At 33.5% G+C, this 27702-nt stretch overlaps 1 protein-coding gene across 1 annotated transcript in view; it reads right to left on the minus strand.

Moving 5' to 3' along the window:
• Positions 1–278: 278 nt before the first annotated feature.
• Positions 279–27702, minus strand: part of Caps2 (calcyphosine 2) — a 44223-nt gene continuing 16799 nt past the window's right edge. Inside the window, 10 exon segments of the mRNA XM_076853132.1 lie at positions 279–454; positions 3856–3952; positions 5953–6090; positions 9694–9848; positions 11271–11347; positions 12391–12509; positions 17935–18028; positions 18120–18215; positions 19186–19260; positions 24777–24872. Coding sequence (XP_076709247.1) covers positions 279–454; positions 3856–3952; positions 5953–6090; positions 9694–9848; positions 11271–11347; positions 12391–12509; positions 17935–18028; positions 18120–18215; positions 19186–19260; positions 24777–24872 — 1123 coding nt within the window.

Here is a 27702-nt window from a genome sequence, read left to right on the forward strand (position 1 = left end):
TCTATTGAGACTCGTAAAAAATGACCTCAAAGATAGACAATAAACTGAGGACTTACTTTACAAACCTTGAGACATGACAGTGTGTACACAGCACCAAACACACACACACACTCACCTACACCCAGTTTTCTCAATATTTCTCTTTTCAGACTCATTTTTTTTTTAGAAAAAATAAAGGAATTCCTAGAAAAATATACTCTACTGTTTCATCATATTTTATATTCAATCCCTTTCTACTATAAAATGTTTAGTGCTGAAGACACTATATATTATTAAAACTAAATTCCCCATGGAATACGTAAGATGTTAACAAAATCTGCATCATCTGCTATCCCTATGCTTAGACCTTCGTAGTAATCTTCAAATTCACCATATGATACTTCATCAGACTTGCTGCAGATGGCCTTTAATGTTTCTAGAAAAGACGAATTGATTTCTTCCTCTGTGGAATGGCCTGTAAAATAATACCAACTATGAAACAGTCTCTGTTAAAAATTGGTAAAATAATGATTATAAAGGAATGCTTATTCATTTTATAAAATCTTTTCAACAATACAAAATAATACGGACAACTGTGCTCCAATTTATTTAAACATGAGCTAGAATTAATTCCATCTCGTTAGCTTGCCACTCCCTCCTCACCCCTCTTTCTCTTACATTATCTATTTCCAGAATTTTAGCACAGAACATGACAGAAAAATAAAGTTATTTTAAATAAAGAAGCAAGAATTAAAGAGGAAAGGAAGCTATAGAAGGTGGTCAGATTATAAATGGAAATAAATAAGTACATATGAAAAAGCAGAAAAAGGCTAAAAGAATCTTTGTGGCTTTCTAAAATATTTTAGAGTCAGGTTGTATTGTAAATAATAGAATTAAATGGAAATATCCCCTGATCATTTATCTGGTAAGGTAAACAAAATTAGGGTAAAAGCTGGATCTTTTTCACAAACCAGAGATTCTCTAATGTATTCAGAACACAATGCTTGTAAAGTGCCTTTTAACTAAATGAATGCCACCTTTTAGGGTATCAAGAAGGTTTCTGTCATTCAAAATCATACATGAGTAATAGAGAACAAAGCGATTCTTAGTCAAGGCTAAAAATTAATCAGAATATAATCTATATAAAAACATAAATTTGGGGGCTGGGGATAGAGTTCAGTTGGTAGAGTGCTCATCTCACATGTACAAGGCCCTGGGTTCAATCCCTAGCACCAAATAAATAAATAAATTTTGGCAGAAGAAAATTCTCTCCCTGTTTACCATTCATACATTTGAACAGATAAGTTCTAGTACAATATTTTTTTTCTAAGGAAAACTTTTCCTACTTAAATTTATGCTTCAAATATCCAAAGATTTTATACCTCCTTAATAATCTTCTACAAAGGAAGTGCCTGGTGTTATCATATGTAACTTAATTTTACTATCTTTAACTCCTCTTAAAGATTAGAAAATATTTACCACAACCAATACATCTAATACCATTACACAGAAAAACACTTGGTATATCCCATTTCTGTTAAACTTTAATGCTTGTAATTAATTAATTAAAGTGAAAAAACATAATATTTTGTATTAGTCAAATAAAATAGTATGTGGTATAAAAGCCTTAAAATGAAATTAATTGTAAATGATAAACAACTTTTGCCCTAGAGATGGGCATGTGAATAGTTTGCAATAATAGATAACAGAGTTTTTCTTTTCTAAAAACTTGTTTCTCTCTTTCGTAAGTGTTTAGCTTGCTAGCTAGTCCTCTTTAATGTAAATGCAAAGACCAAGTATAGAAATTTTGAAACTAACAAAGGCTTCCCAAAAACAAAAGCAAAACCCTCTTCCACAATTCAATTACACAAAATAGAACTAGTAATGTCTTCTGTCTAATAATGTTAAGCATTTAACATTATTAGACAGAAGACTAAAAGAAAAAATAAACAATAATGAAGTCACCTAATTTTGAAATGAGTAAACTATTATGTTCTGATATTCAGTATGCCTAGTTCATAAAGACATGGGGAATGATGTGTTTAAAGGGTAAAAAGTATACTATGAAATATTATTAGAAATTCTCTTAGAGTAACTGTAATTCATTTAAAGTCACTAATAATCCAATAAAACTATTATTTTATTTTATTTTATTGGCACCAGGATTTGGATCTAAGGGTGGATGCTTAACCATTGAACCACATCCTCAGCCCTTTTTATATTTTATTTTGAGACAGGGTCTCACTATGTTGCTTATTATAGCCTCACTAAATTGCTGAGGCTGGCATTGAACTTGAGATATTCCTAACTCAGCACCTCCCTGTCCCCAAGTTGCTGGATTATAGGCATGTGCCACCACACTCAGCTTCAAATAAAACTATTTTAACCTAAAAAAGATTACTGGAAATTTGGAAACCAGTAATAATTAGCACTAATCTTCAATACTAATTCTATTTTTTTCTGTTTTTACTCCCCAATTAAAATTAATAAACAAACCATGTGCAGAAGTTAATAAGAAAACAAAATAATTAGTGTATCTTTTTAATATTAAAAAGCAAAAATTTAAAATAATAGTACTACATAATTTAAATGATAAATTCAGAAACTTCATAAAAGATGGCCAATAGTCATAAAATAGTAAAAAAAAATGATCAATAAATATTCTCTAGTAATCAAGGAGATGCAAATAAAAAAATGTTTAACTTACCAAATGGGCAAAAGTTAAACTGTTGGCAAAATTGTGAAGGAATAGAATTTTCCAAGTAGTGGTGGTATAATCTAGTATTATCATCATACAATATAATCTGGAAGTATAATTAAAATTGGAAATCTATATATCCAACTAATTCTAGGTTTTGATATCTAAGGAATCAGAAGAAAATGAGCCTATACTCATAAGTAAGCATATATGTTGCTTTATTGGTTGTATATCAATAATTAGAAATTAAAAGCCCACCAATAGGCTATGAAAATTGTATAATATTGAATTGTGAAAATAATAATATGTACAAGGTAAAAACAAAGTGACTCAATATGCATTAACATGGAAATAGATCCAAAGCACACTGTTGATTATAAAAAGCAAAGTGTATAACAATATGTTTAATATATCTTTCAAATCAGGAAAAATAATCTTCAAAAAGTATTAGATATTTATAGTAGATGTACAGCTATGAAAAATACATAGATTAAGGACAGAATTATATATATGTGTGTGTGTGTGTGTGTGTGTGTGTGTGTGTGTGTGTGTATACTTCTCTGAAGAAAAATGTAATGGAAAGAGGAGATTAGTGGCAGTCAAATGCTTTATTTATAATTAAGAATTCATTCATAAATCAATTGTGTAAAAAAAAAAAAAGTCAGGAGAAATACAATAGGAACTGAATTCCTAGAATTATTTTGGGAAATTTGCTTTATCCTTCTAGTATGCATAAACACGTAAGCAGATAAAGTAAAACTAACCCTGAGAACTGGCAGATATAATAACCTATTTTCTAAATCTGGTCTTTTAAACTCAAATTCCTCATCCTCTCCTAAGCAAATAAATAAATAAATAAATAAAATAAGAGTTCTATATCAATTATAAATATCAAATCTGGGCATCCTTTCACTTCTGTAATCCCAACTACTCAGGCGGCTGAGGCAGGAGGATGACAAGTTCAAGGCCAGCCTGGGTATCAGGTTGGGAGGGAGTGGGGAACATGTATAAACAGTAAACCTAAGAACTTTCAAATGAAAATGGTAAATAGCTCTCAAGTTTCTGGTTCAAACAAAAATTATTTTTTTCCTTCCTCAGTCAATGCTTTAAACATAAAGATGATGCTTTTATCAACCAACATTTTAGAAATCGAATGCACTTTGACTCATAACAATTACCTGAAATTACTTGAGGATGCTTCTTGGCACAATAACATTTTTTTATGTCTGTGAGAGTCACAATGCCAGTTTTGTTGAAATCCAGTTTCATAAAAGCCTAAATAGGGAAATGTTATTTTTTTCTATGAAATCATTACACATAAAAACCTAATTATCTATTTTGTAGTAGGTTCTTTCTGAGCTATAAACAGGACAATTTAAAATGTACTAAATTGACATACTAAAGAAACATCATAAATACAGGGGAAAAGATAATGAAGCAAGATGTTAGGAAACCCATACTCAAATATTTAGTTCTACCACCTTCTAACATCCTAACCTTGAAAGTAAGCTAAACTCTGTTGCCCTGGCTTTCCTTCTCTGCAAACTGAAGAGCTGGATAAAAGATCTCTTGGGTAATTTCCAGCTCCAAGACCCATAGAAAACTGCTAACTAACCAAAACAAATCACCAGGAGGACTATTTTATGCAAAAAATGAACCTGCAAATATCCCTTCACTAAAATCAATGAAAAGGTGAAATAACTTTAAATGAGTGTTATTAACCTATTTCTTAAAATTTAACACTACCTTTTGAAATGTTAGTTATTTTACTGTTCTTCTAGTTCAATACGACTCTCAGTATCATAAGATATATATATAAAACTCCACTGGGAATATGATGAGGTGCATAAAAACACACAAGCTTCCCAAAAGCAACATACCATATTGGCAGAAGAGTCAAAACTAGAATCTGTTTTATTTATTCACACTCTTGAGTTCATGAGTTCACAGAAATCTGGTACCTGTTGAAAATTAAATCATACCTCCCCAAATTCTTATGTTGAACCCTAACCCCCAGTGCCTCAGAATGTGACTGTATTTGGAGACAGAGCCTTTAAGGATGCAACTGAGCTAAAACAGAATCATTAGGGTAGGCCCTAATCCATTAGGACTAGTTTTCCTATTGAAAAGCAGGGGGACACAAACAGAATAGACAACAATGTGAGAACACAGTAAAAGTACAGCAGCTGCAAGCCAGGAATAGACCTCAGAAGAAACAAAGCCTGCTGACCCCTTCTTCTTGGACTTCCAGCCTCCAAGCCATAAGAAAATAAATTCTGTTGTTCCAGTAATATAGTCTGTGTATTTTGATAATGACAGCCCTTGCAAACAAATCAAATACTCCATAACTCCTATTTTTCCCTCTATTCCCAGTACCAACATATACGAACAGGAAAATCACCAGTCTCTACTCCTGACACTCAAACCTATCACCAGGACATGTAGAGTACAAATAAGTACCAATTTATAAATACTATGTGGTGAATTTGTTTTAGTTAACATTTTTATTGTGTCTCTTGAATCAATAAAGGCAGAGTTTAATTTCTATTTGAGATTTATACCTGAAATAATCATATATCTCACTTTATACAGAAAAGCTTTGTTTCAATGCTAACTTTAAAACATATATAATTTTGGGGCCCAAATACAAAAGAAAAAGAAAATTATATTGATCAAAGTTATACTCTTAAAATGGTCACCAGAAGGCAAGTAAATATGTAGTTTTCTATAAACACAGGGCTCCTATTTTAATTCTAATTTAGTATGATCATTATAATCCTCATGTTATCATTCAGCATGCAAATTACAAAGGCCAGAGAAACATTTTTAGTTATCATCATAAAATAACATGTATTGAGCATTGACAATGGGACAGTCACAATACTGAAATTTTTATATTTTTATCTTATTCAATCCTGTATTAATTCCATGGGACAGGAAACCCAGGCTCAGGGATATCTCATAACACATAAAGTCAAATAGCTATCAATTTATGGAAGCAGCAATTTATAGTGTTAGTAACTTATAAACAAAATTTGATTTCAAATTCCTTCCCTCTTATACTATTTTTTTCTGAAACTTATGCTGAAGCTATTTTTACTTTATTCTGGGTAAATCTATATACATTTGTGTTTTATTTTTGTTTTACTAAACCCAACAATGTTTTATAGATACAATGATGTGACACATTTTAAATGGTAATTTGTTGAAGTTTTTAAATAATGAACCTAACTATATATTAAAAGTAATAATTTAAAAGATCACTTAGCAGTTACCTTTCGAACAAATGATTTCCTGTATTCATTCATTTCACCAATAATGGCACGTTTGAATTCTCCATAATCTACCTTGTCCTTGTCTTTGCCCTCGCCATCACCACTGCCACTCAGAATCAGCCACAAAGACTCAAAATCCTAGAAATATTCACAGGGTTCATTGTTACACCTCTAAGTTAGACATAGTCACAAGAAAATAGTCATAGTCATATTTTGTTACATCTCCTACAGCCCTAGAAAAGGCAGATAACTTAATAGGAACATTCAAAAAGTTACATATAAATCCAAACAAGCCATTATGAAAACCACTTAAAGGAAACCTGAAGTGAATAGTTCTATAAAATTAAGAACAATTTAGGGGGCAATAACTCACAAGTATATCGTGTTTGAGTTATTTTATTTTTGATTGACAAATAATTGTGTATATTTGTATAATACAATATGGTTTCTACAATAATATTCAGTGTAGAACAATCAAATCAGGCTATCATCAAATGAAGATATTAACATATCTATCACCTCACATATTTATCATTTCTCCATGGTGAAAAACGTTTAAAATCCCATCTTTGGCTATTTTGAAATATACAATACACTATTATTAACTACAGTTACCATACTGTGCAATAGATCACTAGAACCTCTTGCCTTACTGAAATTTTGTACCCCTTACCAACATCTCCCCTTTTTCTCTGTATAGCCCCTGACCCCTGCAACTAAGCCCATGTTCTGGTAAAAAAATTAATCCCTTAAAATTCAATTCATGGTTAGATAGAGTGAGCTACTATGTACTGGGTTTGAACATTTTATTACTTTTATAATGTGCTATATCTGTGACAATTCAAAAGTCACTTTAGGTTCTGAAACACCTCCAACAGCATCCAACCACTAATTATATTCCCGCTGGTCTTCTTCTTTCAAAGTAAAGATGCAAATGAGTCTAATGTTATTGCACAATTCACACTGAAAGGTGTGATTTGAGTAAACAAATCCCTTATGTTGGTTTGTACACTATGCCATTACCAGTTACTTCTTTGGCAAATGCACTATTTAAGAGAATGCTCTTTTCACAGCAGTCTTTTTTTTTTTAAAGAGAGAGAGAGAGAGAGAGAGAGAGAGAGAGAGAATTTCAATATTTATTTTTTCAGTTCTCAGCGGACACAACATCTTTGTATGTGGTGCTGAGGATCGAACCCAGGCAGCACGCATGCCAGGTGAGTGCGCTACTGCTTGAGCCACATCCCCAGCCCTCACAGCATTCTTGATAACAAAAAAATTGCTGCATGAATTTTCTTAAACTCAGATAAGTATACTATCAATGTTTCAATCAAGTTGTTAGCTTTAAACAAGATTAAATAAAACATGTAGTGAAGTACCTAGCAAATAAATACTCAAAAAATATTCTCTTCCACTTCCTCCTATTTTTTCCAAGCAAAACTTTAATTAGAAAAACTATATCTCCAACTGCCCTTCTTCCCCTCAATTCTCAACAGCCCATCCATACTTTTGTCTATCCTAATGCCCCGTACATTACAGAGATTTTATGTGTTGGTGTGCAATCAAATTGAAAATGAGTTTGAAGTTTAGAATCATGAGTAATATGAACAGGAGAAGACAGATTTGCTCACTCAACTCAATAGAATACTAGAATTAAAGGATATCTCTTAAAGCTTAAAAGAAGTTATTTTCAAGAATTGAGTAATTTTACATAAGTGGCAACAAATTTATGTCCTCTAGGTATGGTACAGAATGGAAAGTTACTCATTTGAAAAAAGCTGGAGTAAATTCATTGATAGTATTTCTATATAAATTAGGCTCTTTATGGTACAATTTTTGTTTGTTTGTTTCAAATCAGGCAGAATGACAATGTCTTCCCACAAACACTTTCTAGTTCCACAATAGGCCTGGGGGGTAGGGATGATTCTTATGTCTTATTCTCAAGCCCCTTGCACATGCTTATCATTCCATGAGCAGGTTCCAGTGATGTGACAGGAAACATAACAGGAATATTATTTAAAATACATGAAATAGGGGAAGACTTATATTCTTATATGTTATCCTCCTTAGTTTTACTCATAAATCTAATCAAACATTTAACAATCAATCAAAAGGGGAGGAACTGCAGTGATACAGGAAAATCACTAGATGGTGCCAAATTATCTGGGGTCAAGCTCTCTATCATTTATTGATTACTTGTGTTATAATGTCATTCTGCAACTTGTAATTGGGGTAAAAATGGGAGCTGATAACCCATTTGAATCAAATGTATGGAAGATGATATGCCATGAGCTTTGTAATGTTTTGAACAACCAATAAAAAAAATATTAAAAAAAAAAGACTTTCTAATTTCTTATTGCTTTATTTTTAATCTACAAAAGAAAGAAGTGAGGGTGAATGATCCTGGGTATATACCACTAGGTGGGCCACAAGCTTAAACATTAAAAAAACAACAAAGAGCAGGTATGTTACAAAGATGATAAGAAATATCTTATGGGCACAGGATTTTGCAGTTGACAAGGCATATTCCCATGTAATTTTTTTCATTTGAACTTCCATGCAATCTTATTAGGGCAATCAATTGGTCACACAGAGCTTGTCAACCAGAAAAGTTAAAAGCCTTGTCCAAGAACACACAATTAAATCCATAGGACTACAACTTGAACCTGAATCTTACAAATACAATTTCCCGGGTTTCTTCCACAAAATAGGCTATACCTTTAACAAGACCATTTGGAGCAAAAGAGCAATGCGAAAGAATTCTTTAGCTGAAGTCTTGACGTGAGTCAAATTTATATGCTGTTAGAATATTATAGAAACTATCATTAAAGACTTTTAGTGTACCAGACTCATTTCTCACTCTTTTTCTATTTTCCTTGTTTCCACACATGCATCTGTTGAAACTAATGCACTATTGATTTAGCACTAGCTGTATGCCAGGTCCTGTTCAAGGTACTAGAAAAATAATGGGAACAGAAGTACCCTGGTCCTTACCCTGATGGGACCTAAGTTCTAATTGCAGGCAGAGCCAGACAATATTTACAATCTGACATGAAAAAATAAAAATGGGAAGTTGACACAGAAAGGCTCAGAGATCAGAAGGTGGTGCTCTTTTAGACAGAAGTGTCAGAGCAAGGTTGTGTATAGAGAAAGCTCTGGCCTAAATGGGAAGACGATGTAGCATTTAAAGACCTGGAAGAAGATGACCATCTGTACACTTTGGGAAAGAGGCTACTCCTTCCCCCTCCATGCCTTCATATGTGCTCTCCTTTTCATGAAATATCTGCTGTCTGATCCACAGTCCTCTTCTTCCCTTGGTTCCTAGTTAATTCTTCCTCATCCTTCAAAACTCAGCCTGGATCCTCTCCCAGAAATCTTCCCATGATCTTCCTTTTCCGTCCCAATAACCTCACATAAAATTAGCTACCATCCCATGTGTACCAAAATACTGTCTACTTAACACATATATAATTTCAAAATCATTTTCCTCAATTATGAAGATCATGAGAGTAAACAGTATGTCTCCTCAGAGCTTAGCACAATGCCTGGATACTAAGCTCTTAATAAGTGTATTATGGAGAAATGAACATTGAACTTTCAAAACTCAATAGGACTTGCTGCCTGGTGGCTTTACACAGACAATAGGGCAAGAAGAAGTCTACTTGAGCTACTAAAATTTCAGAAGAAAAGTGAATGATGCTACCCAAGAATACTCCCCTGCAGAAAACTTTCCTTGGTACATACCTCTTCCGACACTTCTAAATGAAAAACTTTCAGAGCTTGCTTCAAATCTGCCTTATCTAAAAGCCCATTTCCTTCCTTGTCCAATTGTTGAAAGTGTTTTCCCAATGCAGTCAAAATACGAACACCTCTTTTACGTAGTTTTTCTTTTAGCACATCTGTTGAGATGGAAACCAATTGTTACTGTGCACAAAGGTATCACACTGCAGTTGTTTCTCTTGTAAGAAAATAAAATTTTATGTAATGGGAATAGTGTGAATATTGAACCAAATCAAGAGTATGACTAACAAAACCCTCTGGAAAACAGAATGTTTTTAATAAAGAGGATTATATATGCAACCACATGTAAATATGCCAGAACTACAGCGCCACTGTGTGGTGAAAATTTAAAGTGTTATATTTTAAAATCAAGTTTCCTTCTATTAGCAAGAAAATAGCCTAAATATTTCAAGTTTAAAAAAAAAAAGTTCAAAATTTATAAACAGTTTGAGTCATCAAATTGAAACTCAGATGTTAAATAGCATTGAGATTGTTGAGTGCTGTCCTATAATGGTATATGTAAAGTAACCCTTCTTTTTGGAAATTTATAGGTTATATGCTCAGGTTCCTAGATTCTTCTTATAGATCAATTATTTCACTTAATACAGTTAGGAACAGATTTACTTAGCAAAATATTGGTAACTTTACTAAATCAGTTATTTTATTTAATACATTGGAGGAAAGAACAAATGTCATTAGATCCAATAGTGGTAAAAACTGTAAAAATAGAAAAATACTACTAACAATAGCATCAAGAATATTTGATTTCAAATATTAATCTCAGACAGCCATAAAATATGTTTCTATCCTTCTTACTGTGAATCTCTTATCTTTAAGTAATATCATAGCATTCATCAAAAATCATAAAGTATTTTTTATTTCTGTGATTATTTGTTTAATGCTTTTCTCCTCTCCAGACTATGAGATCCAACAAAGGAATTGTCTATTACAATCTAGTACGCTGCAATAATTGTAAGTCAGGACTCCTAAAACAAAATCTGTAAAATGCTTTAGTTTCCAAAGTGTGTGTGTGTGTTTCATTCATTACCTACAACAAGCCTGAAAAGTTAATAAGACAGGCATTATTATCCTCATTTTAGAGATGAAGAAAGAGGTGCAAGGGATTTACACAAAGTCATGTGTCTATTAAGTGGCAGAGTCTAAACATGAACTGAAGCCATCTAGTCCAACAATTTTTCTTTTACACTAGACTACCACAAATCTTTTTAGACATCATTTAATGCATAAGACAAGTATTATGAAAATCAATTTTATATTTTATTTAGTTCATGAACAAAACTCATATTATCTAACACTTTCTAAAGCTATTAAGTTTGTGATCCACATTTACTCAGGACCATTAGTGCAGAAGAAATCCTAAAAACATTTTAATAAATAAGTATGTAAGCTTTAAAAAAGCAAATAGGAAATATACACCAGGTGCTATAAAATTAACAAATATCTCAAAAATACTTTGACGGATTGCAACAAATATGGATGAAAATTAAAACTAGTATTTGAGATAGAGTGCAAATGCATACCTTGAATGGTCTTGAAGACCAGCCTATCATTGGCTTCTTGATTGATTATATCACTTTCATATTCCACGGAAGTAGTTCTGCAATTGACATGTTCACAATGATAAAAATATACCAGATTTCACAATCTCAAGAACAGAAACTCTAAGTTCTTTGCTGCTCCAGATCCAAAGAAACCCTCAAAAAGTTGGAAGAGTATAGAGTTCAACCAAGTCCCAATTTTCCTGCTGCTTTAATGCCTAGGAAAGTTGAGTTAAAATCTTTAAAACCTTCCAAGAGCTACCTGTGAACATATCCATCTTTATGGTTAGCTCAATGTTCTTTAAAGACTTAAATTAAAACTATTAAACTCAAAAGTTTAACTTAAAAAATTTAAAATGTTAAAACTGCTTGCTGTTTTAAAGAAGGCCCTCAAAATAAATTCAATTTTAGAAATACAGGAAACAACCAATGAGGATTTCCTTACTGGTATTTTGTGGGATATGGCCCTTCGTGAACGTACACTACACCTAAGTTATTGTCATTTTGATTCATATTTAGAAACAAGAAAACACTATACTACTATGTAATGTTTTGAACAACCTACAATAAAAATTAATTAAAAAAAAACACTATTCTGTGTTTGAATATGTAATGTGTGTGTACTCCTATAATTTAAAAAACTCAAAATCATTTAAAATCAGTTTTTGATTCACAGCACTATTTTTTTACCATGCATATAATTGATCAATGAAAACTATAAGAATACAGAACCTGAGATGTTTTATGCTAAAAAAAAAAAAAGCACCACACTAACAATGTGGGAAAAACTATTATGATATACTGACATTCTATATTTTAAAACTTAATACTTTGGTAGTATGTGGTAAAATGAAAGTGTTAGGGGTAAGGCAAATTGATAAGTTATCTTTAACATAATAACATTTAAATTTTTCATTGATGATAACTGTCCCCACATATAGAATGTATTTGAGAGCCAGATAACACAGATAGATATGTTACATAGCTATGTTTTAAAAAAAAAACTAAATTCTAAATGTGTTGTGATAGAATCTTATTTTAAAATAATTATAAAAAATGTGTTTTGACTTACTTTCAAAATAGCAATGTCTATTTGACTTACTTCAGAGAATCCAAAGCTATTTGATCAATATTGGTGATTCGAAGTCTAAGTATTGAGTTTTCTTTCATGCTTTCTGGAAAGCTTGGCTGATCAGAGGTCAAAAATGTCAAGGTTGCACCCTGAAGAAATGAAGAGGTAAAATATTTAAAGCTAGAAAGTATACAAGATATAAAATCCAACTAATTCAAATTTAAAATATTTGATTTGATCATATGTGACATGGTATATTTTAATAATGGTAATGTATACTTGGAGAATATGGTAATGTATACTTGGAGAATATTTAGAAACTACACAGGTGTCAGCTAATATGATAGAAAAAAAACAGAAACAAATATCCTCAATTAATTAGCACAATTTTCTAACAGTCCATGGAAACAAAAAAAAAAAAAGTCACTAATGTAAGAAACCTAGAATTTTTAATAAGAATCACAGGGAAGGGCTGGGGATATAGCTCAGTTGGTAGAGTGCTTGCCTTACAATGCATAAGGTCCTGGGTTCAATCCTCAGCACCACCCACCCCCCCCAAAAAAACAGGGAAAAATTAGTTCCATTTGTCAAAATTATGACATCCCTAAATAGAGAAATAGATCTATTGGTCCACAGAAAGATATAATATGAATTGATAAGCTCTAACTGATGTTCTCTCTATCACCTGGTCTTTTTAATGACAGATATCTCATAAATATAAAATCTAATCTTTACCTAATTAGAGCATCAAGATTCACTAACAAAATTCTTAAGGCACTTAAGAAAATTATTATTTAAAATTTCTGTTCATATATACATATGTCCAATATAAAGACAAACACAAATTTAAAATAATCTTTCCTATTGAATATAAGGGGAGAAATTTTCTCCTTTCTTTTTTCTTAGAACAGTTATTTTAGAACATTTTTAATTGCAATGGAAATACTTCCTCCTTTCTTTGAGATGTATATATATATATTTTTTTAAATTAGACAGGCCTACTGCCAGTTCTCTGTCCTAGGAAAATCTTTCTGTAAAACCTGGGAACCACTTTTTGAAATGTAAACATCACGGGCAACAGCACTCTTATCTCCCACTTTCTGTGAGAAGACAGGAGAATGATTTCCTTAGGCACCTTGCTCTAAGTGCAAAACTACCTCTTGTCACAAAGATGAAAAGTCTGTTTTCTCTGGATAAAGTCAATTAGCTAACACAGACAGTCATCCCAATTACAAGGTGACTCTAGGATGAACTATGTGTGACAAATGGTGCTGTCAAGTCCTCTTTCTGGAAGGCAAGTTCCTTGTATGCAATGGGTTATGTCTTCTTGGCTACATAAAAGGGTGAGATTTCTGTCTTTGCACTACTCTATTACCAAATTGCCTATGATGTGCATTACATTCTGGCTTAATACTTTTCCAATAATAAAAGTATTTTCCTTAGTACTTTTATGGGAGACTTTCTAGGTTTCAAATGCTATTTCCCCAACACCAGTCATGAAAGTAATCCTTAAAATATTTTTCAACTAAGAAAGTAGGAAGCAGTGATATGGAGCTTCTCAGATAAGGCTGCAGATGGGTTCCAGATCTGCCAAGCTAATGAGTTCAGTGAATTTAGGGGCAAGCAGAGCTTCTTTGTCACCTTTAGGTAGCTTCATGTTTACTTCAGTAACTGTCCAAATATTTTCACTTTTTATGGCAAAAAAAAAAAAAAAAAGAAAAAGAAAAAGAAAAAAAGCAGCAGCAGCAGCCCAGAAGAAGTCAAATTAACATCCAAAGTTAAGTAGATAAATAAAAGCAGAACCATTAGAGTGGAGAATCTGGTCCCAAAGTTTTGAGGCCTACTACTAACTTACAATGTGCCAAACAGAAATGATAAGTTATCTTATCATTTTATTTATATTCATGAACATATATTAATACCACTGAACAGCTGAAAAGTAATCAATATACAATTTTAAAATGTACAAAGCTTTCTCCCCAATCACAGGTAGCCTTATGTCTATAATTAAATATCAAACAAATTTAAAATGAAATGAAAGGTTAGATTATCTCTATCAAGTTTTTCTATGACAAAAGATTACTTTAAGTCCATTTTCACATTTCCAGAGAAATGAGTACAATAATTCATCAAAATGAGAACTTAATAGATTGTGGAAAAATAATTAGAGTGAAAATTTCCCAATTTTCTTGGTTACTTATTCCAGAAACTAAAATTAGACTTCCATCTCCCAAAACGCAAGACTTTACTTACTCTTTTAAGGCCATGAACCTAAAGTTCCATAGATGTGGATATTATCTAAGAAAGGTAAGCATAACATTTTTCTTTTTCCAGAAAAAAAAAATGAGATTTTGTTTATTTTTCAAAGGCAAGATGGAAAATTTAAAGATCTAATAATAATTCTCACTTTTAGTAAAGATTTAAACATGTTTGACTATAAAACTTGACAAATTTTACTTATATTTCAAATGTAAAGTTAAACATTTATTCAGCCTCACTGACATCTGGTGAGAACTTTCAGGAAACTCATTAACAATATGCTGCACTTCTAGAACTGTCAGCATGCTGGAAATAAGCTTATGCCCAACATGGCCCTTTCGCATTTGTACATTTCTTCATGCAGTCTTCACTGACTAAGAATTTAGATATCCATGATCTCTTCTTTGTTTTAGTGCTCTTAGCACAAAAGTTAAAATACTAAAGTTATTCCTCAGGCATTGAAGGTATAGCTTAGTGAGAGAGGACCTGCCTGGCATATGTGAGGCCCTGGGTTTGATACTCAGCACCAAGTGTGTTTTGTGTGTGTGTTCCTTTAAGAATAAGAATGGTTCAAGCATTGATTGAATTTAAAGATCTTAAAATTTAAACATAAGTCCATTCATTCAAAAATATTTATGCAAGTGCTTCTTAAAAATCTGTCACTTGTCAGGATATCAGATGGATTGTAGTACCCCAGATAGATAAGTGATTACTTTCAAAGAGTTATAGTCTCATGACAGAGAAAATTAATAGATTAACATATATATACATAATATAATGTCAGAAACTCTGAGAAAAAAGTAAGCTGAACAAATAATGAAGACGAATAGAAGGGCTATTGTAGATAACATGGTCAGATTTTACCTTTTTTACCCTTTGGCCTTCTGGGTCTTCCTGATAGAACAACACTCAAAAGTTAAGAAAAACTTAAAAATGAGTGATATTCTGGGAGCAGAAAATAAAATCCAATGGATGGACTGTCAGGAATAGAAAAGAGGATGTATCTTCCTTTAGGAAGATCCAAAGAGCCTGCAATGCAGATGTGGGAGACAGAATTATGAGAGATGAAGTGAAATATTATAGTGACTTGGGTCATAATAATCCAGGAAGGATGTCTAATAGGATACAGCAGTTTAGACTAGATTTGTAATTGAAGGAAGATAAGATTAAGGTGAGAAGTTGCAAAGTCTCCTGCAAATAATATCACATTAAGCAACTGAAGAGACTACATGATATGTGTAGCAGGGTTATATATGTGAGTGTACGTATGTATAATTAAACATGCATGCATAAGGGTCTGTGCAGTCTGTCACTGTTCTGATGCTATATTTACACATGTATGAGTGAATATATACATGAATGCACTTTTATGAAGATGTTTCTATGGGTACATGTGCATTTTCCTATGAGTATTATCTTAACAACTGGCACTCAAATTTCTTTTAAGGAGTGTTTTAGGAAAAAAGATCTGATGGGACATATAAAAATGAAAAGATATGTTCTATATAAATATCTGGAATGAAGAAGAAAATACACCCCCCAACCCTAATAAAAAATAATAGGGCTGCATATTTCTAGATAAATAAATAGAAAATTAGGGGAGTGGGAAGAGGTGGAAGAGACAGAAAATGGAGAGGAAGGACTTTACCACAGAAAAGTACCCAAGGGATAATTTTAGGAATAGAAATTTCCAGTAATAATTCTAAATTGTTTATATTGTTACAATATAAACCTCCCTAAATGTCTCCTTTGAAATGTTTGCCATACAGACAAGGAATCATAAATGTGGTTTATGCATGTATGCCTGACTTTCTTTTTCCTTTTCTCTCCTTCCTTCCCTCTCTCCCTCCTTCCTTTCTCTCATGGAAATCATAAAAGGAAGCAGATTTCCACACCTGGGTTAAAGTATTGTGGAATGGGGATGGTGAGAATAAATCATAAACTACAACAAAATTTTGGAGATGGCAATTCAGAGCAGGCAGTACCTGTAATCTTGGGATGGGCATTAAACATCTTTACCTCCTGAATAGTTTTTACTTTTCTAAGTAGCTTTGTGGATACAACCTTTTGCTTAATTCAGGTTGCCACAACTTCTCTCCTAGATTATACAATTCAATCCAGTTCAGTCCTCATGTACACAGTCTTCAATCCATTCCACACAGTGTAATCAGAGATATTTCTCTAAATTATAAACATAACAACGTCACTTTCCCCCATTCTTCCCACTTCTTTTCTTTGAATGACTCTCTGATGAATTCTTTTACATAAGACTACTTTCAATGAACTCGACTGTTCCCTTGACAACCCCCACCTTGAACTCTATTCCAACCAGACTGAACTACTTTTAGTTCTCCAAATAATCCATGTTCTTTCTTGCTTTTGTCCTTTGGTTGAGCTGTCTCCTTTCTTTACCTAGAAGCCTTTCCATATGGGTATGTTTCCATCCCAGCTGAAGTAACTCCTAGTTAAGGTTAGAGGACACTTTCTCCAGGAAATATTCTTTGGCCCCACAAACCTGGGTCATCAGTCCTCCTATCTGGCCCCATATTATCCCTCCCCTTCTGACTTTGTTTCTCATTAGATAATAAGTGACACAAAAGCAGGGAATAGATCTAACTTATTCACTGGTCTATATCCAGTGTTTAGCATATGCATATATATTTATCACATGAATGATTACTATGGACAGTGCTTTATTTTATTCATTATATAATGTGTGAATTTAATGATAGGCAAGGTTCTAGGTTCACTCCCCAACACTTCAATAAATAATAAATAACATTTCAAAGTACTACATAAATCATAGCATCTGTGATCCAAAAGAAAGAAACCCTTCCATTTCACCAGTGCCAGAAGTTTTTCAAGAAGTGAAACTCAAAAGAAGAACAGGTTACCAATGATATGACAGGTCCAGAGGCCACTGTACCTCTACAGAGGAAACCATGCACCATCAGAGAACACGGCTCTAGCTGAAGCATTACTGCTTATATTATTGAGGTGGCCACTTATCCAAGGATATAACCCCGTATAGATTTTAAAAGTACTAAAAGACAAGCTCTCCTGAATAAAACTACATGGTTGGGATTATGGTAAATAAATGCTATGCTTAGATTCAGGCCACTGAGATTTGGGCCTGAGAGGCAGAACCCTCTGAGGAAACATCAACCATTAGCCCATTCACGCAAATGTCCCTGCTCAATAAAAAGGAAAGGAAAAAAACCTCAAGACGAGAAGCTCTGCTCCTCTGCTCCCAGAGGGACTCCACATAATCCAACATCTGGTATTAAACACTTGCACACATTACTGGTAACTTACAATATAAAAATCACCAAGTTGGTATGGTTTTCCTTTTCTTCGTCCACTCTGATGACTATAAATGTTTTTTTGAATAAAAGGAAGCACATTTGTTCTAGAAGTTAGATGAAAAAAAAGAAGTAAAGTTATTCAGTTTCTCCCAGAAATAATTATCTTGAGAGTTCTAACAGTGTTTGATGACATACCTGTTTTTCCCAAATTGCCGATACTCATACATCGTGAGAGACTGGTCATGAGTGAAAAAGAACCCAATCAGTTCTCGGCAGGCCTCCCGTCCATTTCTGGAAGAGAATGACAGCAAGGTTTTCAAACAGAATAATTTTTAAATTAATTATAAACTAAAACTGTGCATCTCAAGAGGGGATAATATAAACCTGAGTTTTGGGCAATGAGGGAAGGTTATGGGAAGCTATAGGGTTCCACCCCATAGCTTGCAAGTTAAATGTGACTGAAGAAAAAAATACTTTCCTTATGCAGATATGAGTATGGATATGTCACGCTGTAGAGTACTAATTCAAACACAGATGTTTAACAAAGTAAAACATCTTATAAAATGCTGAGTTTGCAAGATGACACTCAAAGACATGCATTTATTATCTTTTATTTTCATGAACAGGCTTAAAATCACTGAAAAGTATTATAATTTTAAAATGCACATTTTGCCAGAAATATACACAAAAAATCAAGCAGCATTATGTATTAATGGAATTTTATAAGACTGGGATAACAGATCCAAAAATCATCTTCCTTGTCATTTGCTCCATCAATAATCTACTGTTAACTAAAACCATTAAAATTACATAAAGTATCTTACATACAAGTTAAGGCAAGTAATATAGAACCTTCTAGTAGTAATATATGTATTATAAATTCACTTCTAAGTTTCTTTTTAATGATATTTTTAAATTACTTTTTAGTCATCAATAGACCTTTATTTTATTTATTTATATGCAGTGCTGAGACTCAAACCTAGTGCCTCATTCATGCTAGGCAAGTGCTCTACCACTGCACCAAACCCCAGCCCTTAAATTACTCTTTAAATAACTTTTAATTAAGATATTTTTCTTAGAACTTCATATTTCCTATATTTTCTATAACAGATTAATTGCTATAACCTAAAAAATGTATTTTCTAAATTCATGGTTTTTCACTTAAATAGTACAAATTTGTGCAATCTCATTATTGTTTCTAGGTGAAAAGAGAATATACCTTTATAATCATAGAATTAAAAATTAATATAATCACAATTACCTCGATATGATCCTACCATCAAATTGTACTTTATGAGAAAGCACATTTTCAGTTAATGTAGAGTGGGTTCGTATCCTGTTAAAAAATACATTTTGTCAATAATTCTTTAAAGTACTATATTTAAAATACATGATAAATATACAGAAAGATTATGGTAATGGTTTGGAGCTTCATATATTAGATAAAGATAGAAAATTCTTTCAGATGGCTAATGTACCAGACACAGAAGAAATCACCGATCTAGTACGTAACACACAAATGACTTTTATGTTAGAATCCATGGTATCAAAGTGCTATAGAAGTGAATATTGAATAGAGAGGACACATTTTTGACTGGCACTGGAGCACCTGAAAATTTCTAACTTTCCTCTCCTCCGCTTCCTTTGGACCAGAGAATTTTCTTGCTTAGCTGTGGAGGCCACCTGTGAATTATTTGAGCTGATTTGAGCGTCTTCACTCAGCCTTGAGCCAGGGAGACTTAGGTTTGGCATTGCAAACTATTTTGTGGCTCCTCCCACTCACTGGATTGCACAAGGCAGGTGACCTCTGTCTTTGCTTGGCTACTGAGACTGCTCTCATAGGTCCAGAGTGGGGTGTAACCTACTGGAAACTGGACAGCACACCTCCTATCTTATTTGGCCAAGAACATTCCATGGAAAACCTTTGATGCTTCCCCCATATAAGTAAAGCATGCACGGACTCTTTCGCTCTCTTTCTAGGGTGAAAGCTTGATCCCTAAGATCGGAGAACTGAGTTTTCTCCCCATCCTTTCTAAAATTACTTCCTGTGTCCTGTAGTTTCTTCACCGTTTTCTCTTTGCTTTATTTCGCAGCAAGCCTGTTACACACAGAGGAAACCCAAATTCCACTGCTCGCGTGGGTCTGGGTGAGACTCAGCCTCTGCAATGTAGGGGTGACTAAGAAACCTAGTTTTGCCGATGAGCTTCTAGGGAGAGTTTCATTTTTTTTGGATGAGACAGTAGCCTGAAAAGAGATCCTGCTTGTGAACATGAAAGGGTATTAGTGCCAGGAGCCATGACAGCCATCAAGCATCCATGTCAGAAGGGCCAGTAAGATCTAGGAAAGTCAGTCCAAGGTCACAACATCACTGAGCCAGCAGCCAAAACCAACCAATAACTGCCTCCAAGAAGTCAATATGTAAGAAAAATAAATCTTGACTCATTTAGCCATTATCAGTCAGGTTTTCAGTTATGGGAAGCTGGAAAGTATTCCTTTCCAAAATAACACAGTGGGAAAGAGTGCTGGATGAAGTTCAAGTCTTGAACTAAGTCTGTTGGTTACTTAACCCTTATAGTCTTCAGATAGAAGTAAATGATCTCATAAAGTGTGTCAGCCCTAAAACTGTTTAAAAATACGAAACAAATTTCAAATGCACACACTTTGGCACACTATAACTAATATCCTTTTTCTTAAGAGATTTGAAGATTTCAATGATGTATCATTAGTACTCTTCCCAAATAATTTAATATTTTTCCAATAAAACTACAGGTATAATATAAATTGTGTGTGTGAGATCATGAAAAGCTGTTCCTCTATACTTCTAGGTCTCTACAAAAAAGGAAGCAGGAGATAGAAAACAACAGCCTTCAGATCAAATGAGAATTTGTGAACACATAGAGGAAACAGGCAAGCTTAGTCCTCCCAATTCAGCTTAATCCACTGTTGTTAATGTATCTATTGAATGCTCACTACATGTCAGGAACAATTCTAAGTGCTGAGAAAATAACAGCAATAACAGCTACCGTTTATTGAGGACTTCCTAGAAACCAGTCAATGGGAAGTCATTTTAATGTGCATTAGTTTATTTAATGTTCAAAATAACTCTGTGTGGTAAGTACTATTGTCCCCATTTAAAAAACAAATTTACAGAGTCAGAAATAGGTTAAGTAAATTGCCCAAGGCCATATAATTAGTAAATGGCAGAGCCAGAAAAAAAGATTGCTCTTAATCATTGTATTACATGGCTTTTCAGCAGTGAACAGAACTCTCTTTAATGGCAATAGGTTGTAGTAACAGCATCAAGGAGCCTAGAGTCTCCTTCAAAAGATAAAAGAAGTAAATACACTGAAACTATTAAATGCAAAGTGCAATGTTGGGTTTTAGGTGCCCAAGAAGAAGCACAAACACTTTTCTCTATCCAAGTTCTGAAACAATAATGAAAGAAGACCATGCATATAGAACACCAAATATGAATTTTATAAAGCTGTTGGAAACCTTGTCTTAGGTATGCAACAGTAATAAGCTAAGTCCTTAACTCTACAATGAAAAAGACTAACCCTCTTATTTCCATTAAAGGTGGATCCTGTAAAAATTTAATGTCTAAGGCAAAATGTGTGCTTCTGCAGCAGCTGTTCCCAAGAAAAAGGGGAGAGAAGAGGCTGCCCTCACATACCAATCCCTGCTTCTAAATTTATGCAGAGTTCTTTTCTCCTGGAAGAAGGAAAGAGAGGATGAAATCTATAAATTCAATAAATCTAATCATTGCACCTATAATATTTTTCATGGAACTGGATTAGCTTTAAGCAAGATTTAGGTATTTACTTTAATATAAAGAATACCAATTAAGATAGGTACAGGAAAACAATAGATGAGATAGAAGAAAAGGCCTAGAAATCATTTATCCAATGTCACATATGACACAGTGACATTATAAGAATGAAAGTGACTTTATGGTAGGCATATATTTCTTAAAGACACAAATTTATTTATATATACATATATATATATGTACATATAAGCACACATATATAAACACATATATCCATGTATACATATACACATATATATGAAAAGATTGGTAAATTGGTTAAAATTCATATGAGAATATCAGGATGGTCAATATATGTATGAAAAAATACTCAACTTTATTAGCCTCCCATGAAATGCAAATTAAAATCACCAGTGCACATATATAAGAAGAACTAAAATGAAAAAGATGGACAATACCAAGCACTGAAAAAAATCTGCTGCAACTTGAGCAGGGTGTGGTAGTGTACACCTGTAATCCCAGCAGGAGGCTTAGGCAGGAGGATCACAAGTTCCAAGCCAGCCTCAGTAATTTAGTAAGGCCCTCAGCGAAAGAAAGGAAGGAAGGAAAGAAGGAAGGAAGGAAGGAAGGAAGGAAGGAAAGAAAGAAAATGTATAAGGCCTAGGGATGTGGCTCAGTGGTTAAGCACCCCTGGCGTTAGATCCCCAGTACCCCAAAAAATGTACTGTAACTACAATGTAAATTGCATCTAATGTAATTTGCATCAATTAGCTTGAAAAACTATTTACCAGTATCTTTTAAAGCTAACATGTGCATACTAAATGATCCAGTAATTCTAAGTATTTATTCGGTATAAATGCGTACATATGTTCACTAAAAGGCATGCACAAATAAGTTCATGGCTGCACTATTCGTAGGCAAATATTTATCAACATCTATCAATAAATAGTGGCATATTTGTATAACAAAATACTGTATAACAGCAATGGGGAAAACTATTAATAGCAATATGGATAATACAATGCTGAATAAAAGAAGGCTGATATATATATACACACACACACACACTCAAAACGTCATGCTGAATAATCAATCAATCAATGGCTGATATTAGGGGAAATAAAAGAAGGTAGACACAGAGTTCAAATTTTGTATTTTCACTTATATAAAGCTCATAACCAAGCAATTCTAATCTATGATGTTAGGATACAAAGGTTCACCTGGCATGAGAAAGAAAGTGAATGGTAACTGGACAGCAGCACGAGAGGGTTTATAGGGTCCGGATCATGCTTTGTTTCTGATCTAGGAATTTGGCACATGAGTATTTTGGTTTGCATAATCCTTGTGCTGTACAATTAAAATTTGTGCACTTTGTAAAGTGTGTTTTATTTCAATAAAAGTTTAATTTAAAGGGTAAGTTTAGATGTATGGTAGATAAATGATAGCCCCCAAGGATATTTATACCCTAATGCTTAGAACATGCAAATATTTTACATAATAAAAGAGACAAGGTTGCTTGTAATCCCAGCAGCTCAGGAGGCTGAGACAAGAGATCTCGAGTTCAAAGCCAGCCTCAGCAAAAAGTGAAGTGCTAAGCAACTCAGTGAAACCTTGTCTCTAAATAAATATAAAATAGGGCTGGGGATGTGTCTCAGTGGTCAAGTGCCCCTGAGTTTAATCCCCAGTAGTCCCCACCACCAATAAAAGATAAGGCCTGTGAGGCTCTTAAGATATGGAATTTACCAGGTTTACCCAAGCATGTTCAATATAATTATGCTAATCTTTATAAGAGGGAAGCAAAGAAAGAGATGTGTCCACAAAAGAAGAGTATCAAAGTGAGGTAGCATAAGAAAACTCTGACCAATCATTAATGGCTTTGAAGATGGAGGACAGGGCCATAAGTCAAGGTATTAAGGTAACCTTGAAAAACTGCACAGTACTAGGAAATGGATTGCCCCCTGAAACTTAATCCAGTCCTGCCAACACCTTAATTTTAGACTATTCACTTTCAGAACTGTAAAAGAATAAATCTGTTGTTTCAACATACTAAATTTGTTGCAATTTTTTACTTAAGTTCAAAGAGAATAATATATGATATTTTGAAATATTTAAATATATGGAAGCAAAGCCTTCCAGAAAATTAAAACGAGAAAAAAAGATAAAAGTAATAGGAAAGTACAAAGATAGCAGTCTGAAATACAAATCAGCTACTGTAGATCCTGGTAGATTTTCTGTCTATTAAAACTGAGTCTACAAGACAACTGTCAGTGAAGTTGCTAAGGAATTTAAGTGCAGTGGTCCATTTCAGTTGTGATACTTTGGATCTGAAAGGTACTACAGAAGACCATATAATAAAGGTACATTCCCCAGCTCATGGTGATATTGTGAGGTGGTAGAATATTTAAGAGGGGTATCCTAGATAAAGGAAGTTAGGTCATTAGGAGTGTGTCCTTGAAGAACCCTACTGGACCCTGGCCCTTTTCACTACCCGACTCCACCTTTCCGTTTCTCAGCTGCCACAACCTGTACAGTCTCCTATGCCATACTCCTGCTGTAAAGTACTGTGCTGCCACAGATCCAAGCCACAGAGCCAAGCACTATCAGCTGAAACTATGAGTCAAAATATGCTTTTTTTTTCCTGATTAAGTTCATTATTACTTTGTTACTATAACAGAAAAGCTGATTAACACACCAACCTAAAGGTTTTTATAACATACAAAGTAAAATTAAAAAAATAATTAGAACTGTTACTAATTTTATCAGTGATATTTGGACCGAATATATTGCACAGATACAGATGTCTGAGCTACTCTGTTATGTATTTTCACATATTATTCCTAAAGGTTATGTAAATTTTCCCCTAAATTATAATTTAAAAATTATAGGGCAAAAGGGGTATAATAAGGTATGGTTTCCAACATCTTAAGGTGGCAGAACTGTGATCTGGACTCCAAAAATTTCACTTATCTTTATATAATAAAAAAGCAAAAACAAATAAAGCCTTTTATGTTACCCAGAGAGATATATTTTAATAATTCATTGATAACATAGTGCAACCTCATTTCATATAATTAAAATCTTACTTTGTTTCATGTAGTGTTCTTTTCCTAAGTCGAAGAGGATGAGTAGTTTCTTGTTTCTCAATGATTATATTTTGCTCTGGATCACTGATGACAGCCCTACATAGGAAAATATGAAGTCTAATAATTAATGTGATAATGCATTACTCTAGCATTCATATATTTTTAAGCAGCTGGAAAAGATTAAACACTAAATGAAATTTAAATCACAGAATAACATTTTGCCAGAAATGAGTAAATTTAATTATTAAAAATATTGGCCATAAAAATTGAATATTCCTATCTCTTATTCCATAATTATTGTCTAAAAATAAATTGAAATTTTGAAGGATGCTAAGTGCTTCATGTCTTTCTTTTACTACTCTTTAAACAAATAGATACTACACTGGTTTCTGATAAGATAGAGGAAAACACTGGTAAAGAATATAATAAGAATAAAAATGCAATAAGAAGAAAATAAAGTAATGAGTACTATAATAGAAATTCAATGGGCCAACAGAAGATGACTTAAATCCTGGAAAAGAATATATAAGAAAGATTCCACCAAAGCCCTCAAAGAAGAGATGTCCGCATGCCTCTGAAAAGGTTAGTAGAAGTAGCTGTTCAGAGGAAAGGGAGTCAGGATATCGGAGAAGAGCAACAATAAATACAAGGCTGCAGCACAGGAGCAGAGCAGCACAGCACACCTGAGCAGCTGCACAGGGCAGGGATAAGAACACATACTCTGGGGCTGGAATGCCTGGGTTCAGCCCTTGCCTCTTCCAGAAATTAGGCGTGTGGCCTTATCTAGTCTTTCGACTCTAGGGTACAGTTTCTTCACTCATAAAAGAAACAATAATGAGTTGGGCATGGTGACACACTCCTATTAACCCAGTAATTAGAGAGGCTGAGGCAGCAGGATTTACAGGCTCAAAGCCAGCCCCAGCAATTTAGCAAAATTCTAAGCAACTTAGTGAGACCTGTCTCAAAATAAAAAAATAAAAAGGGCTGGAGAAGTAGCTCAGTGGTTAAATACCTAGTTCAATCCTCAGTACCAATAATAATAATGATGATGATAATAGTTCCTCTCTCAAATAACTATTATGAAGATTAAATAAATTAGTTAATACATATTATTTAGAGGAGTGTCTATCATCTAGTGTTAGTGAAGTGCTCACTCACTGAGCTTATGCCTCCCTGTTCCCATTTTATTATATGTTCTACCAAATATGAAATATGAACAAACACAGAGTCATGACAGGCTATTAGGTAACACTGCAATAGGCTAGAAAAAAAGATGGCAAGGTGGCATTAAAAATAGATGCAATATAATGGATTTGAGAAATACTGGAAGAACTAGGAGATTAACTGGCTTTAACATCATTAAGTAGAAAAATCTACCGTAATCTTACATTGTGAAAGGAGTTTCGTTTAATAATGTAAGGAATATGGGAGTCATATAATAGTTTTGGTTTGTCATTTTTGGTAGTGGTATTTTAATGGCAGAAAGGTAATCTATCCTTACTTCTGTCTTTACCCAGCATGATTTATCAAAATATAAATTTATATAATTCTTAACAACCTTGTTGCCCTCTCTGGTTTTTTTCTATTTCCCTGGCAAAACCTCAAGTCAGAATTAATTGATGATGAACTGGTTAAAAGAATAAATACATAAGCTTTTTTGAAAAAGGTATCATGAGTCTTCAAAAAATACAGAGATAAACAGCAAGTCAGAGATAGAAGAATTTATGAATTTTTTCAGTTTCTTCAATTGCTTAAACATTCAGGAAAAGCTTTAGGCATTTCTACCCTATACTGTAGGTACTTTCTATTTGTGTGCCAAGTTATGAACCAAACAATTTTAAGCTGAATATAAAGATAATATTTTTAGTTTTCCTGGTGAAGAAGGCTGGCATTTACCAAAAAATTGTACCTATTTTGTTCTTTGTTCTCACATCTTCACAGGTATCAGTTCTATGTTAAATAGACACATAATGTTAGAGTTATAGAAATCTTAAATGTTCTTTTGGAAGAATTTAAAATCAAGACATACAGAAGGAAAATATGAAGGCTCAAAAAGTAATTTTAGTCACACAGCTAAACATAAAATTCAGTTCTGCTGACTTAATTAGTCTTTTTTTCCAGTTCATTCGTTCATTTGCCCATTCAGCAAGTACTTAGTGTACAGATACTCCACTAGGGAATAGAAATGCAGCAAAAATGAACAAAATTCCAAATAGACCGGCTTTATGGAGCACGCAGACAATTAACATGATGAATACGTAAAGTAAGAGGTAAATTACATATTGATAATTCCCATGGAAGGAAAAACAAAGTAGTAAGAGGCTATAGAGTTTTTAGTAAGGGAGTTATAACTTCTTATAGCCAAGGTACATCTCAATAAGGTGACTTCTAAATAAAGGTAAAGTGAGCAAGCAGCAATATGGATTTATGGGGAAAATGCATTCTAAGCAGAGGGGGAAATATATGCAAAGTACCTGAAACAGGAGTAGAACCTGATATGTTCCAGAGCAGGGAGCAAGCCAGAAGGCTGGAGTAGAGTAGACAGACGAGAGAAGCAGGACTCCAAAGTCTAACAGTAAGCAGATCAATGGTGGGATTGAACACTATATTACTAGCTCCAATTTCTCAGCACTCCTGATTCACATCCTTGCCATGGCTTTATTATAAATGAAATGTACTTCCTCTCCCCTTGACTTTGAGCTTAGCCACTTGACCTCCTTTGGTTATATATTATATATAGTTGGATGGCTCTGCTGATCTTAAATGAATTAATTCATGCAAGTGTGGATGATCTACAAAGATCTACAAAATCTGCCAATCTACAATGGTGCAAGCTAAATAGCCTCTCTGCATTTATAGAGGAATCTTTTACTTGAGACTAGTTGGCTATCCAGGGATTGTTCTGCTCTCATATATGGTAGATGCA

The sequence above is a fragment of the Callospermophilus lateralis genome, chromosome 4 (genome assembly GCF_048772815.1).
Source record: "Callospermophilus lateralis isolate mCalLat2 chromosome 4, mCalLat2.hap1, whole genome shotgun sequence".
Lineage (NCBI taxonomy): Eukaryota > Metazoa > Chordata > Mammalia > Rodentia > Sciuridae > Callospermophilus > Callospermophilus lateralis.